Here is a 15,435-nt window from a genome sequence, read left to right as displayed (position 1 = left end):
CAATGATACGAATTATTATGACATGATATTGATAAACAAAAAAGGATTGGGCCTAGCTCGGGTTACCTACATTTGGTACTCCCTAGTGCACAAATGTTATGAGTAAAAGTGAATGCTTGTAAAGAAAATTTTGATTTGTCAAAGCTTCGTGCTTCAACCATTAATTCGAACAACCCTTGTTTGAATCTTACACAAGTTCCATTCGTTTATTTCTTTTCAAGAAAGGAACCCCTTGTAGGCGTGATGATTATTAAGCAGCAGCCAGCAGCACTTGGGTTTCCGTCAGTAGAGACGGTGCGTGAGTTTGTAAGTTGTAACCTCAATGGGACAGTGTGACAATGACTACCTACCTGCCATGCATGCCGATTAGCACCCTACAGTGGCCACCATGAGATTCGTAATGTTTTCTCATTTTGTGTGTCCATGTATACTCCCTCCATCCGAAATAAGTGACGTGGATTTGTATAGGTTTTTATACAAATCCACGTCACTTATTTCAGAACGGAAGGAGTATATTTTAGGTCTTTTGTGGTGGAGACCGGTGAACATAAGCCTTGCATCAAGTTGATCAGAGGCTTACATCTATCGATACTAGGAAACAAAATGAGTAATTTCTTTTCCGTTGAAGGGTAAAACAGGTAGAGGCAAGGCGTCAAGCGGCAGCGATCTTCATTTTCGTCATTGAAATCACAGAAAATTAGTTGTCTCATTGGAGGCCGAAATAATTCTCTTTCGGTCAAAATATTTGAATATTTTAGTAATACTCATAAATAATTTGATATCTTTTATAAAAAACAGATTTGGTTGGATTTTAGTCAACTTCATCCGAGAATTTCAGTCATTTGGCCGAAATGGAAACCAAAATGACTGAAATTCATTGAATCACCGTTATTTTAGTTGTGGCCAAAATATTTCTGAAACTGAAATTGAAAACAGCCAATGTTAATTTAAATTTCGTATAAATTTCCCTTTGAAGTCACAGAGACTATTCAAATCAGCCAATGTTAGAATATGGTTATTTTTATGGATTGATGAAAGTTTATCTCAGGGTTTGTATATGAGTAAAGGAAAAGGCAGAGCAGCTTCGCTTTGTAACCGATGCTTCTACGCTGGATGGAATCTCCACCACTCTGGAACCCAATACCTACCTTTCCATTTGTTTTGTCTACGCCTTCTGTTCTTTGTCCTGTAAAAGAGGTGTCCACTCGACAAACCCCACAATTTTATATGGCTTACATTGTTAATCAACAACAACTTTCCTAAGCAGTCCTGATGAATCTCAAAGCAAACGTACAACATTCGGATATTAAAAGAAAAAAAACATGTACAAAGTAATCCTTTTTATGTAACCAAATTCTTATAAAATTTCTCAAAATTCCAAGAAGAAATAGGTTCCATTAAGCAACCTTGAAGTGATGCTCATATTTGAAAGAAAACAAACTGTAAATAGAAACTTAAAATCACAACCTCGAGAACTAAATGGAATAGTACATCCGCTCATACTCTCCATCGGTTCTCTAGGGAGACACATCCCAAAGAAGAATTTTGTTGACACGACAGGAGCCCAAATATATCATTGCCAATGTGGAACTTTGGAGATCATGTCAGTTGGGTTCATCATTCACCAAAAGACCTTTCTGTCGTGCCAGCAGTTTGTGCTCTTTGAAGAATAATAAAGAGTAGGTGCATTTCCCCCTCCTACGTTGGGTGCCTAGGACTCTCAAGATAAGATTTTTTTTATATAAATACAACCATACAAAGGAGCAAGACAATGAAATAAGTTAAAGATTCTGCATAGAGGTTGTTGACTCCAGCTCACACAACTAAAAAGATCTATTAGGTACAGGAAACCAACATACTCACCTACCGGCACAACCTAAAGCAGTTACATGTATATAAAAGCAGGCAGCATCTGTCTCTGGTTTATATATAAAATCTCAACTTGTTCTGTCCAGAAATTACAAAATGCATTACATTACAACAAATTCCTCACGGCGACACAAGTAAACATCGTCTCTTTTAGACATTCTCTCGGCCTGTCCGTGCTTTGCTACATACAAATCTTCAGCTGAGGCGATGAACTTAGCAGTAAGAAGAAAGAGCCTTATATATGCTGCCCATATGCACGGGTTTATATATATGTATGCACAATCATGGAGTCAGAATCCAATGATTGGAGAAGAACCCTCCCAGCCTAGCTGCTGGTGTTGCTGCTGAGTAGTGGCCCTGCCGCACCAGACAACGCCCCCGGCCAGCGACCATATATATTTTTCCCTTTCCTGCCCTTGCTTGATTGGTGAAACTGAATTGTCTCCTAATCCGATGATTGGTTCACACAGTAGTTGTACTAGTACTATCATGTGTTGCCGCGGAACCCCATCTGAACCACGCTCTGGAGGTCGTCGTCCTCCCACAAGTTACAAGCATTCTGGATTAATTCCTGGTGGGAAGAGCTTGCAGGAATTGTTCCATGGGTCACGAACAATGAAGGCACTTCGAAGCCTTTGGAACAAATGGCCAGGGCGCTCTGCTGCATAGTAGCCTTGCCGGCTTCAGGCGACGGCGGGTAGCAGAACGCCGCCGGGTTAGCGCCCTCCGCCGCCGTGTAGGCTGTCGCCGGCAGCGAGCAGGGCTCGTTGTCCTGCAGAATTCACAGTTAACGGCTATATAAGGAATCTTATATGTACAGAAGAAAATACATAGCTCATCATAGGCTTGGTTTGAGAGTAAATACATCTTTGGGTAGGAAATTGTCCACGTCGAACTCCATCTGTGGGTTGACTGTCGAGAGCTTCATCGACAGGAACTGTTGGAACAAACACGGAATCATGTTGCTCAAATTAACAAATGTATCAATAAAAAACATCCATGTTCTACTAGAAGAATTTTGCACTTTGTTTAATTCATAATTCGTTCGAGAACTGAAGACATGGCTGACCTCAACTTGCCGCTGCAGCGACTGGACATAGTTTATTATCTCGTCGAGCATCACTGCCTTGCCTGTAACCTGCATTTACATTACAAGGATAACATTACTTAATATTTTCATTATTCCCTCTGGCAATGAAGTTTCTACTACTCGTAGTACATTTTCTTCTTCTTTTCATGTTAGTATTTTGTTTGTTACCTTGTTGCAGCTAGGCACCAGGTCCTGCAGCAGCTTCATGCGCTCGCTGATCTTCTCCCTCCTCACCTAAACATACAACAATGGCCAACGGAAATGACAATCAGAATCAACACAGACGAAAGGAATGCAATGAACTCGCAAATTCATGGCATGCATCCATAACCATACCCGCTCAGCGAGGCTATGGCTGTCGGTGGCTTGGCCGCGGCGGGCACGGACATGGATGTAGTCCTTGTGTGGATCTTCAGCAACCTCCTTTTCTTTCCCCTTGCCATTGCCGCCGAGTTCTCCGCTGACGGCAGGTACCGGCATGATGATCGCTAGTTCCTCGGCCTCTTGGGCACCGGTCTCCGCCGCCGTGGACAGCTTGCATTTCTTGGCTCTCGTCTCCGGCTCCGGCGACTGAAGGAAATTCTAGTCAGTTCTTCTGGGGCCAGACTCCATAAACAGAGGAAGGATGGTGCACAGATGAGCTTTGCCTTGCCTACCTTAGTAGCAATGGCGCCTTTGGCCTTGGCGCCTGGCGCTTTCCGCTTCCGGTACTCCCCATTCCCAAGGAGAGACTGGCTGCTCGCGGCGCGGGAGAGCTGCTTCTTCTTCCCGGCCGGCAGAGGCGTGGCCGGCTTGGACGGGGAGCCCAACGGCGTGCTGTAGCAGGACGGCGGCTGCGGCGATGGCGACGGGATCGCTAGCCCGCCGCAGACGCCGAGCCTGCTGACGAGCTCGTCCATCATCAGCACGGCGGCGGCGCCATGGGGGGAGGACGACGCTGCTGCTTCGGCGGCGGCGGCGGCGGCCATGGACGAGGGCGAGGACACGAGCGAGCTCAGCGCCGAGTTATACGCCAGGGAGCCCGCATCGTGCTGCTGCTGCTCCCAGCCGGTCAGGGCGTGCTGGGCAACGTCGAACGACGGCGTAGCGCCGTTAACAGCCGGCGGCCACGGTAGCCCGTGGAAGCTTCGTAGGAACCCATCGTGCGCCATTAACTGCTGCAATCGAGAAAGCGTTGGGCTTTGTGCGTGCCGGCGCGACGACGGCGAAGTGCGCGTCGCGGCGCGGAATAAGTGGGAGCTTTTGGTTTTTCGGGGGGCGCTTTGTTGGTGCGGTAGTCTAGGGGGGAGAATGGAGGGAGGGCCAGAGGAGGGAAGAAATAGAGGGGAATGGGAATGGGCTTCGGCCGTCCGTTGAGTTTTTAATTTCGGAAGGAAGTAAAAAGATCTTTTTGAGAAAGGAAACTAGATGGAGTCCTTTCTAGGTGTAGGGATAGCTGGGTGATGGGAGTCAACAGGAAGTACGTTTTGCTCACTTTCAACTTTGGAGGAGTTACGGATGGACTTTAAAGAAGAAGTTTTGCAATGTTAGGATTTGCAAAAGTTTCAGTAAATGAGCTCTTTTGCTGCTGCAATTCGAGAGTGGTACTAGTATATACACCGTATTTCTCTATGAGGGAAATACATGAGGGAGTAAAACCGAAAGATACGAATAACAAATCCATAGAGAGACTAAAGTTTTTGACATGACAAAACAATAGAGGGGATTTAGTGGAAACTTTTTATTCGTCGGTAACCCATGTTATGCCGACGACAAGTAACATGAACAAACAAGTTTTTGTTCATGCTATTTGATGGGAGGTTAGTCAGAGATCAAATACAATATGTCTCGTGTAACAAGGTCCAGTGGGCTGACGAATACACATACCCTAACTCAAGCCCATAAGGAGGTGCACCGAAAGTGATACCCTAGGGTCCCAAGGGCGAGATACTTTGAAGGAGCAATACTGGTATTACATACAACATCAGGACTGCCAGTTCTGCCGCAAAATTTAGGCTTACTTCATCAATAATTAATGCTAACAAGTTATTTAAAGTCAGTTATTTTACTGTGACTCTAGATAACATGAAGATTCAATAGTAACTCTACTGTTAGTCGTTCAAGGGTGATCGCACATATGTTGGGGGACTGCCTCTGTTCCAAATTATTGGGTGTATTAGGATTCATTAAGACAAGGTTTGCCCATGTTCAATTTATGTGGGATAAAAGTTGTCATTGCATTCAAAATCAAAAGTACTTACTCATGGTTATATAACTTTATATCTCACATAAACTACATATTAGACAAATCATTGTTCAAACTCTCGTCCTAATACAGCCTATAATGTGAAACGGAGAGAGTAGTACAGATACATAAATCCATAATGGTGCTGCCATGGATACCCAATGAAATTTTTATAGCCGCAACACGGTCCAACGAAAAGAACACACAATAACATGAACAAATTATGATTTCAACTGACAGAAAAAACTGAACCTGGATTAGTGTATACGCTACACCTCAAGATGAGATAGGAGGGATGTCAATATTTTAAATATATATCTATAAACGATGGGTGATCAAGACTTCTGGACTGACTTATACATGCTTTTAAAATTATGTCCCGGAAAAATGTCTCAACTCGGATAACTTTCGTGATACGAAGACACATGGACAAAAAAACAGAGGGGAAATTTTTCTCACAAGTCACAACCCAACCTATGGACCCGGTAAACATCAAATAGCTATCAACTTGGGTCTTGAGAGTACAACTCTGCACGCATGTCCTTACGACTGAACAGCAAGCCTTTGAAGATGCTCACAAAAGACCTGGAAGCTAACATCATCGGTGAATATGATGTCAGAACCTGGTGCAACATCATGTGCTGAATTATATGTGGCCGAAGGATTCAGTTTCGCTAACAAGAACCTTGCCTGCATGCAACAGAAAAGTATATGTTTAGAAAAAGTTGCTGTTTTTTTTCTTCATAAAATTGAACGAAGAATATCGAGCTAAGTAGAACTGGAAATAAGATACATGTAATATTCATACCTGCGAGCCATGTTGGTCACACACAACTAGTCTAGGAACTGGAAATCGACCGCTTATTATGACCTGAGCCTCATCCTGAGGCGCTTGTAACAATTGTGCAAATTGCTGGAAAAAAAAGTAAGAATCTGAGTTTTCAATAGTGTGCAAATCAGCTAAATATATTACAATAGAGACTAAATCAGCTAGCATAATACAGTCTTGATCACCAACCATGGAAGAATCCACATCCAAATAATAACATATCAGGTGCAACCCACCCCCATAGGGTGCAGGGTATGGCTGACTTCCAAAAGTAAGAAAAGGTGTGGTTTCCCACAGAAACTATAGCGAAGAAAGCGCCGCATACCGAAAAGCCTGTAGCCGATGAAATAGGAAAACTGGAGCTAAAACTAGAGGATTGATGCAGTAGTCTAAGTAAACATGCTAAATGATAACTGTGTTTTTGTTTCCATTTGGTTTATTGGCTGTCTGCATTTTCTTATATCTGTTACTCATAAAAAGCAACAAATTTGTACTGGTGTCCTGAAAGAAGGTAAAAGTTAATGATTCTTCTTAAGAAATAACTATAATAGAGAATGAGATGAGTCTATACACCCAAAAATAGCAATCTGTTGTCATATGTATTGCTGTGTTTAAATATAAGAAAGGGAGCAAACTCTTATAGACTAGAAGATGGAGAAAGGACCACCCCAAGTAACCTGATGTTCCGGTTGGTTCTGGTAGCACATGTTTCTCCACTGAGCGATTGTCATGCCATGGAAGATGACAACACTGAAGTATGCATCAAGTAGAAGTATACGATCTGCTGCTATTGATGCCACATCGAGGAATACAGGAGAAGGAGGTGAATCAAACGAAAATGAAATTAATGACGGCTGAATCATGGCGACCGAATTAGTGATACTCTCTCGGTTGAGTAACATCCGGAAATAAGCTGTTTCGTCTGGACTGTTATTGAAAACCTGTGAAGATGAAACAGAGCATTAGGAAGATAACGATTTTCTGGAGGAAAATAAAATAAAACAATAAACGGCGCACAACACATCACCTGAACAAATTGTGAACGCCGCAGATTAAACATAAATTGAGGAAATAGTGAGAAATTAGAATGTAGGCTAAATGAAGAGGGGTCATCCTTCCGATAATCCCCAAATCTTGAACAAAGCCGTATGAGAGATCTATCGAGCCACCGTGTTGCGTCAAACTCTTCCTGCAAAAATGGTTTAAACAGAATTTTGATGATGCATCTCAAACACAAATTTTGATTTAGCAACACAAAGAAAGGTTGGTAAATTGCATGAACATGTGCAAGTGTTTGTGAAGATCTGGTATACACTAAACCTTCTAAAGAAACAAATTCATACTATCTTGACACAGAGGGCCCGAGATAAAAGTTCATAAAAATCTACAATATACACACATCTACGAAGGCTATTATTAACTGAATCAAATAGGTTAAGGCTGTCATTAATAATATACCTAGAAATCAATGATGGTGCCTATATAGTCTTCTGTAGAAAAAGATGAAAAAAAAAAGCATAGAAGAAGAGCTTCCTTATACGGGTTTAATGAGAGGATATTCGAACAAAGCAACTAAAGTTATAAATTGTATTGTTCTCCTGCTCAATAAGAATACACACATCACGCACAAAAAATTATCATCGACACTAGAGTTAAGGAAGTCAAGACCTAACAGTGTTTCGCACGGAAGTCCCTGTATGCACATAAGTTTATGCAAACATAGATGCATAAGATGAGACATAATATAGAGAACTACAGTAAATGATTTCATTTTTCCCTTCTGATGTTATATATGGAAAAGCAAGTGTCTAAACCCAGTTTAGACTAAATTATTCAGTACAGCAGGTCCAAAGAAATAAGTTTACCTGATGCCGACGAAGTTTGCAGGACTTAGTAAAACAGCAAATATTGTACTCCCTCCGTCCAACAAAAGATGTCTCAAGTTTGTCAAAATTTGGATGTATGTAGACATGACTTAGTGTATAGATGCATTCAAATTTAGTCAAAGTTGAGACATCCTTTGTTGGACAGAGGGAGTACCAAAACCTCAAAATAATTTAGAATTAGGTATAGAATTAGCAACAATAATACTTAGGTATAGAATTAGCAACAATAATACTTAGGTGGAAAACAGTATAGAATTAGCAACAATAATAATTAGGGGGGACTAACTGTATGAGAATATGGAATTAGGTGGTTGCTGGCTTCAGAGTGCAAACACAATTAATACACCCATGGATAGACCTATGACTGGTTTTGGTTAAACATTCAGAGTAGATTTTGTACAAATATGACTTGTATTATGGCCACTATTGGAGTGATGGATGTTTGTCCAAGACAGCGCATTAGTTGGCTGCAAGTGCCAGGGTCAGACTGGCTTGTGTTGAAATAAAAGAATATGGAACCTGGAACGTGTTCATTGGGAAATAGCTGTGTGACCATCGGTTTTGGTTTATTTACATAGGTCGTGAATCCCCAGGACACGTAGAAGTACAGATGCTATCAGGCAAAAAAGTCATTCAGGGGACTGGACTCATGATAACTGGAGTTATGATGCACGAAAGAAATTACCTCTATTTCCATTTTCAGGGAGATATATCTTGCTAACACAACAGCTGCAGTTTCCTGGTCAAATCCTTCGACTAGTTCCTGTGTTCAAAGGAAATGTTTGTCAAGTAAAATCATCCAAAGAAATGCAGTTGTGCTGCAAGTAACACGTGTTGATCCAACAGCTTCAGATATCGTATTAAATAAATTGTAACCAACAGATCCCACACTCATTAAAAAATAGTACTCCCTCCGGCCGAATTACTTGTCACTGATTTAGTACAAAGTTGTACTAAATCTGGGGCAAGTAATATGGGTCGGAGGGTGTACTTATAACCATGGTTTCAAAGCCAACATCATAACTATGTGGTGCTCGTCCAAGCAAAGGTGTCCAGACTCACGATAGAAATCAGCCTAAGGTGTCATCCATAAGGTCCTAGCATTGCCACCTCATCCATATGTCACAGTAAGGAAGAGTTGGCTGGGCTAGGCTTTGCATCATCTTCTTCCTTTTCTTTCTTTCTTTTCTTTTTTCATTTTGTACTAGGAGGCCAGGGTTTTCTGTGGCTGTTTTGATTTAATTTGCCATCATACTAGGTTAGTGTTGTTAATTTGCCATCATCCTAGGTTAGTGTTGTTAATTTGCCATCAGTTAGTATGTGTCTATCGCGTTGCCTCGCAACAAGCCATAAGTGTTGTAATATTCTGAAGGGGGTCGGTCGCCACGACTCACCATAGCTCTTTTAAAATCTTGCTTGTAACACATGTTCGTGATAAATTAAACAGCTACAAGGCAAGATGTAAATGCGCACGATAATGTATAATCTACCCAAGGACAATGCTGATCCATAGAGTGAAGGATGAGCTTAAAGCAGTTATCCGATCATGGATAGATCAGAATACCCTTGTGTAGTAACTCTTTTGCCCCTGTTTGTGTAGACATATCCCTGGTTTGCAAATATTTCCTTTGTTACAAATACATACAGTTTTCCATTCAAAAACCAGATGCTCCATACTTTTAATGACTATAGGTTACAATTTTTATGGTAAAATTTGGTGCACTACTCAACATCATAACATACAAACCAAGCAGAATTTTTTTAAAGCTAACCTCAGTATTGGTAGAACCATCCACCCATTTTCTGCTTATAGTAGTAACTCTTATCCTCATTTGACCTTCTGGGTGTTGGTAACTACAAAAGAATCAGCATACTTAGTACAATAATTCATTCTTATGCCAAAGATAACACAAGAGAATAAAAGATACCTGGTTACGAATTGTATATACAAATTGGGATTTTGTTGTCCTGGTTGGCTGGAGCGTTCACTTGGTGAGACATCAAAAAATACTGTTAATGAAGTATTTCTATCAAGACCACACATTTTCCATGCCGTTGTGTTTCCTTGGCCAACAACTGTGTCTGCGCACAGAGCTCCTTTCTATGGTTGCCATGAAGCAAATGTCAAGCCAAGTCTTAAAATTAGTATATATTTTTTTCATCCAAAAGAACTTGACACAATGAGTGCATGGTATAGATAGGCATACCTTCTCCAAAGATGTGCACGGTCCAATAACACCTTGAACTTTAATGTCCTTCGAACAGTTTATTTCAAGTGTGCCACTTCAAGAGAAAAGGAAAGAATCAATGCATGCTCATAGCTAGAAAAAATGGATCAATGGTATTGGACATACCCCCTCCACAACTTCTACTTTCAATAAAATGCAATAAGTATGGTTAGCTATTTCAAAAAAAAATCTATTAAAAAATGACTGTAAATCAGACACAAGAAAAGGCACAGTACTTCCTAGGAAATTCACTGTTGTTTAAATCAAGAAGAAACTTTTCAGACCAAATCTTAACCTATAACCTGCTTTCAAGTGGTGGCATCTTGACACATTGTACAAGAAATCGGCCGATTCAGCGATTAATCGGACGATTATTCGCTGATCGGCAGGGCACCGTGTAGAATAATGGTAATCATAGGAATTAATCGCTCGGGCCGATTAATCGTCCAATTCCCGATTAATCCCAGATTAATCCGATTAATCGTGGTGGGCTGATTAAATTTGTGTCCCAAAATACACAAAAGTTCTCCCCCTTCCTAATTCTCCCCGTGCGATACCCATTTCCCCGCGCTACAGGTGCGTCGTCCACCCTCTCCCTCTCTTTCTCCTCTCCTTCTCTGCTGCTACCCGCTTCTCGGACCGATTAATGGTCGACCGATTAAGCTGATTAATCCCTACCCGACCGAGCAGTTACTGATTACTGATTTCTTGAACAATGATCTGACATCATGTCCATTGTAATGACATGGATATTTCGATGATGATAAAAGAAAGAACCAAATGAGAAGAAGAAAAAGGGAAAGGTAAACTAAAACTCAATCCCTGAAGGTGGCATTCTTCTTGAGTTTCTAGCCATCAACCTCCTGACCTTTAAGTTCATAGCACCCAGCCAAAGTTCACCACTCCCGAGGCCGATGGCAAGAACCCACTAAAATTGGCTCACTGCTTGCTGCTCCTGATGGCATTCCACATAATGTCCTCTACTAATTAATGTCATCACCATCAAGGCTGCTCGCCTAAATCTATTAGCTGATGGGAAGAAGGTGACAAAACAGAGGAAAGTGAAAAAAGTGGCAAGCACCCAGTAGTAACATGAGCTTTGCAGCAGCGTGGCTGCTGATGGTTTTCGGGGGTGCTTGGTGAACTTTGATCCTAGCAACATCTACATGTTCTGGGGGGCTGAGGACCCACCAGTTTTTGGGAGGTGAATTGGTGGTTGCTGATTATCATTGCCCAAGAAGTATGTGACAGGGATCAGAAATAACTGGATCCCAGCAACAACAAAACGAACAAACAAATCCATAGTACTCCTCCCAGTCTCGGACATTGGCATGTTATCCAAAATATAAATTTGACCATTAGTTGTCTAATTTCTACTATGATATAATTATAAACCTAGTAAAATAATTAATTAATTACCTTGTGGAAGTATTTTACTATTTTTTAAGACAAATCATACACCTCACACATCCAATCAAATTATTTTAAAATTTATTATTGATAAAGTGTTGAAAGTTGTCTGATAAAAATGCAGAAAGAAATGACGAAAACAGGAGAACAGACAGCAAACTTACTTGAATGAGAGGCCTAAAGACTGTTCACCTCCCTCAAAAATACGTTTAAAAGAATCCTTAAATACCGAATGCCCAAAACTTTCAGATAAGACAACAAGGCCACCTGTTCTCTCAATAGCAAGCTTCATCTCCGCTAGTCCAACCTGTTGGTGTTCCAAGCATATAAAAAAGTGATAAGACACAAGGCCAGGTCATTTGAGTAACACAACCAGCTGTTTGCATATTACTGAGGTTAATAGCAACTGGGAAAAAAGTGGCACATTAACGGCTAATTGTAAATCCGCAAGCACAGCTATTATAATTGGAAGATGTGGCTTTAGATACAAGCCACTGTGAATTCTCTAAGCTCATCAATTATGATAATTGGTGATTTAATTTGCTGTCATACAGTTATACTAGGTTAGGACACGTCTCTAAAGTAGCCTCGCCATCTAAGCTATATAAAGTAATGAGCACGACAGGAACCTCCATTAGAACACCGGAATAGAATGCTGGATAAAGAAAATACCTGATCAAGAGCAGATGCAAAAACATCTAGAACATGACCTTGACTGACCAATTGCTTGGCAAGGCCATCGTAAAATTTGACAGCTTTCTGGAAATGAGGAGCTGCATCCTTATCGAGATCCTTATGTGATCTAACTGGCTCCGATAAATCTTTCGACACGATCTGCATTATTAAATGGAATAATATTTCAAATCAAATGAAGTTATGAACACAAGTATAGAGAAGAAATATCATTCAAGACAATCAGTAGTTGGATGTGAAGAAATTCTGCAAATTTTAAGAACACCGTCTTTTCTGAAGGAATGTTGCACTAAAATTTGTTCTAGATGATAGTAAGAGATTGTATTTATCCACTTTTTTTCTGAATGATAAGACTTTACCAACAAAAGGTGCCAATTTAGAGACGTGTAGAACTGCAGATTGTTTGAAGCTCCTCCATCTAAGGTTTCTACTGTCCCTTACTATGCAAACTACCATGGGAAGCAGTATTTCACTGTTACACAACAGCAAGTGCATGCCCACAACCTTTGACACTCCAAACCAGCTCGAAAAAAGAACGCACCTCCCATCATGAGTATGGTGAAAGACAGATTTTTAGTGTTAGTATTTTTCCACATCAGGTTTAGGTGAATTCAAAACACTATTACCATCATCCATATCATCTTTTTAAAGGGTAAAGACTCGCCTTAGAGATCATGTACTCGTTCCAACATCAGTGACTAGTATGCACAGAATAATAGATTAATTGTGTGACAACACTGACTTGTACACACAGAATAAGAAATGTATATAGATAAAACAAACATCACCTATGGCAAGTTCCTGAATAATAAATAATTAAACAGTACATCGCCTAGTAAAGCTATCGCAATTCTCAAGTATACTTCACTACTTCAGAACCATGCTTCTGATACTTCATAAGCCTCTAGTCTCCACAAAGACATAATTATACCTCCCGCTAAGCAGAAATTTTCAAATTGCTAAACAGATTTTCAAGTACATGAAAAAAGTTTAATTGACTAATTTATGGTCAAGCCTAGGAGAGCAGGAATCTTTACCACTCCAGGACCTTCAGTACATGGCCCACCAAGTAGCGCAATAATCCTTGCGCCCGTCCCAGGCATGCAAGCCCCAAGCAAGCCAGCAGCTACGCTCAACGCAACACCGGTGCACCGGATTGCACGGTGCCCAGTTTCCACCGGCCACTGGTCAGGCTGCAACTCGTCCAGCAACTGCAATATATAACCACTACATTCAAGTTACACTTGCGTTAAACAAAAATCACCAAATCCAATGGGCCGAACTCCTCACCGTGCTGAGTGTGCATTCGCACTCTGACACCGGTAGCAAGAACCTGTTAACCCCGGCCGTTGCTGATGGATGCATCCCATTGACCTGTTGCACGCCCGGTTGCTGTGGCATCTTTGGGAACCCCGGCCGACCCGCACCTGCTAACCCAAGCTGATCCAAAATCTGATCTTTGGAGATCTCCTTGGTCCCCCGGAACACATAGATCTTGCTAAGGTCGGAGAACCCAAGCTCGTGGAGATGCACCTGCGTCCCGAAGGTGACCAGGCCGACGAGGGCGTGCTCGGGCAGGAGCGCGACTGCCTTCCGCATGGACATCTTGACGTACTCCAGTTCCTCCTCGATGACGCACGTGTCGATCACGAATAAGAACACCGGCGGCGGCGGCCCCGGCGATCCCGGGGCGGGCCCGCCCGGGGCGCCGGCGACGAGGTACTCGACGGTGGAGCACTGCGGGAAGAGCTCGGCGGGGACGTTGCTCTCGGAGATGCCGGCGTAGTGCGGGGGGAAGTGGTTCCGGGAAAAGCAGAGCGGGCAGATCCAGATCTTGGCGGCGTAGTCGACACGGGCGAAGGGGTTGAGGAGCGCGGAACAGGGCGGCTTGCATCTGAGCGGCGCGTAGGGCAGCGGCGGCGAGGCGAGGGACTCGGGGCAGCGGACCGGCGAGATGGCGGCGGCGAGCGGGACAACGCAGCGGCTGGCCTCGACCTTGGACCGCGGCCAGGCGTTCCACGTGAGGCGGACGGCGTCCGGGCCGTCGGGGTCGGCGGCCGCCGAGGCCGCGGAGGGGTCGGCCGCCATGATTGAACGCGGCGAGCAGCTGTTGTCGGAGGGAGAAGGGGGCGGGTGGATCGGAGGGGCAAGAGAGAGGGGCGGGGAGGTGGTGGAGCTGCGCCTGCGGGGCGTTTCCTGGTTTTTTGTTCTCTGTTTTTGTTGTCTTCGTTTTCTTTTCCGCGTGTGTTCTTCTAGTATTGCTCGTCTTTGGGTTCGCGTGACGGCGTGAGGAACTGAGGCGTGACCGCGGAGTGGAAGGCAACACGGAGCACGAGAACGTAGGCACATAAACTTGAAAATTAGAAGCCTAAAGAAAACCTGAAAGTTATAAGTTACAAAAATTTTGTAATGGACGAACACATATACATTTATCATCATGATAAAAAACTTTGAGTTCCAAATTTGATCTATGCTTAAAGAAAATAAAAAGGGAGATTATGCCATGACAGTAGCATTCCATCCGACCGTACTTATTATTCATCAAAGAGAAATAAAAGATTTCTAAGAACATCTGCCCACGACGATTAAAAGCAATTTGGCCGAAAACTTAATAAAAATGACAAAAGTCAATCAAAATATGTAATTAAATTAAAAAAGTATAGATAAGTTTTCGATCTGTCGATTTCAGCTTACCACACCTTTGTGCTTTAATAAGAAAACGTTAAAAATGCACTCCTACACTGTATATTTTTTGAAGAAAAGCTAAAAGAGAAGTGAGGAGGGACAATAATACTTACCTTTTAAGAATGCACTCATACGCAGGCATTTCTGCGTGTGAGGTCACTCTCTAACCCTGTTCCACTTCCAACGCCTTCTCTTTTTCTCTCCTCTGTTGGCTCTTCTGGCACGAGAAGGGGAGGACAAGGGGTCTTGTTCTTTTCTAGATCCATGATGAAGAGTTTTCTTAGAGGAACTTGGCTAAGTACCTAATAAGCCGGATTTAAGCTCTGGTTTTCATTGATAGGTTCCCTCTATCTGCTTAGCGGGCCCCATGCCATGACGATGGCAAGGCATCTGTGGTGAAGGAGTTCCTAATTCTCCAATTCATGGTGGTGCTTTGGGTTCGACCCACACTACTTTTTTCTTCGTCCTCTCCTCTTTCTATAACAAATACCCCTGACTCGATTCCAGGCTTCGACTTCAAA

The 15,435-nt window shown here is 42.5% G+C and overlaps 2 protein-coding genes across 2 annotated transcripts; both read right to left on the bottom strand.

Moving 5' to 3' along the window:
- Positions 1 to 1,890: 1,890 nt before the first annotated feature.
- Positions 1,891 to 4,292, bottom strand: LOC100827096 (transcription factor bHLH62). The gene is made up of 6 exons (XM_003576013.4): positions 3,616 to 4,292; positions 3,296 to 3,529; positions 3,128 to 3,193; positions 2,939 to 3,007; positions 2,735 to 2,806; positions 1,891 to 2,641 (listed from the first exon to the last, which is right to left on the bottom strand). The coding sequence occupies exons 1-6, from the start codon at positions 4,108 to 4,110 to the stop codon at positions 2,357 to 2,359; spliced, it is 1,221 nt and encodes a 406-aa protein (XP_003576061.3). The 5' UTR covers positions 4,111 to 4,292; the 3' UTR covers positions 1,891 to 2,356.
- A 1,099-nt stretch (positions 4,293 to 5,391) lies between these two features.
- On the bottom strand, positions 5,392 to 14,449 carry LOC100828636 (protein transport protein SEC23). Its single transcript, XM_003577545.4, has 12 exons — positions 13,520 to 14,449; positions 13,267 to 13,440; positions 12,209 to 12,370; positions 11,701 to 11,843; positions 10,106 to 10,181; positions 9,827 to 9,999; positions 9,671 to 9,752; positions 8,584 to 8,661; positions 7,040 to 7,201; positions 6,690 to 6,953; positions 5,992 to 6,096; positions 5,392 to 5,873 (listed from the first exon to the last, which is right to left on the bottom strand). Exons 1-12 carry the CDS (start codon positions 14,315 to 14,317, stop codon positions 5,727 to 5,729), a joined length of 2,364 nt encoding a protein of 787 aa, XP_003577593.1. The 5' UTR covers positions 14,318 to 14,449; the 3' UTR covers positions 5,392 to 5,726.
- Positions 14,450 to 15,435: the final 986 nt, after the last annotated feature.

The sequence above is a fragment of the Brachypodium distachyon genome, chromosome 4 (genome assembly GCF_000005505.3).
Source record: "Brachypodium distachyon strain Bd21 chromosome 4, Brachypodium_distachyon_v3.0, whole genome shotgun sequence".
Classification (NCBI taxonomy): Eukaryota; Viridiplantae; Streptophyta; class Magnoliopsida; order Poales; family Poaceae; genus Brachypodium; species Brachypodium distachyon.
This window is presented reverse-complemented; position numbering and strand designations above follow the sequence as displayed.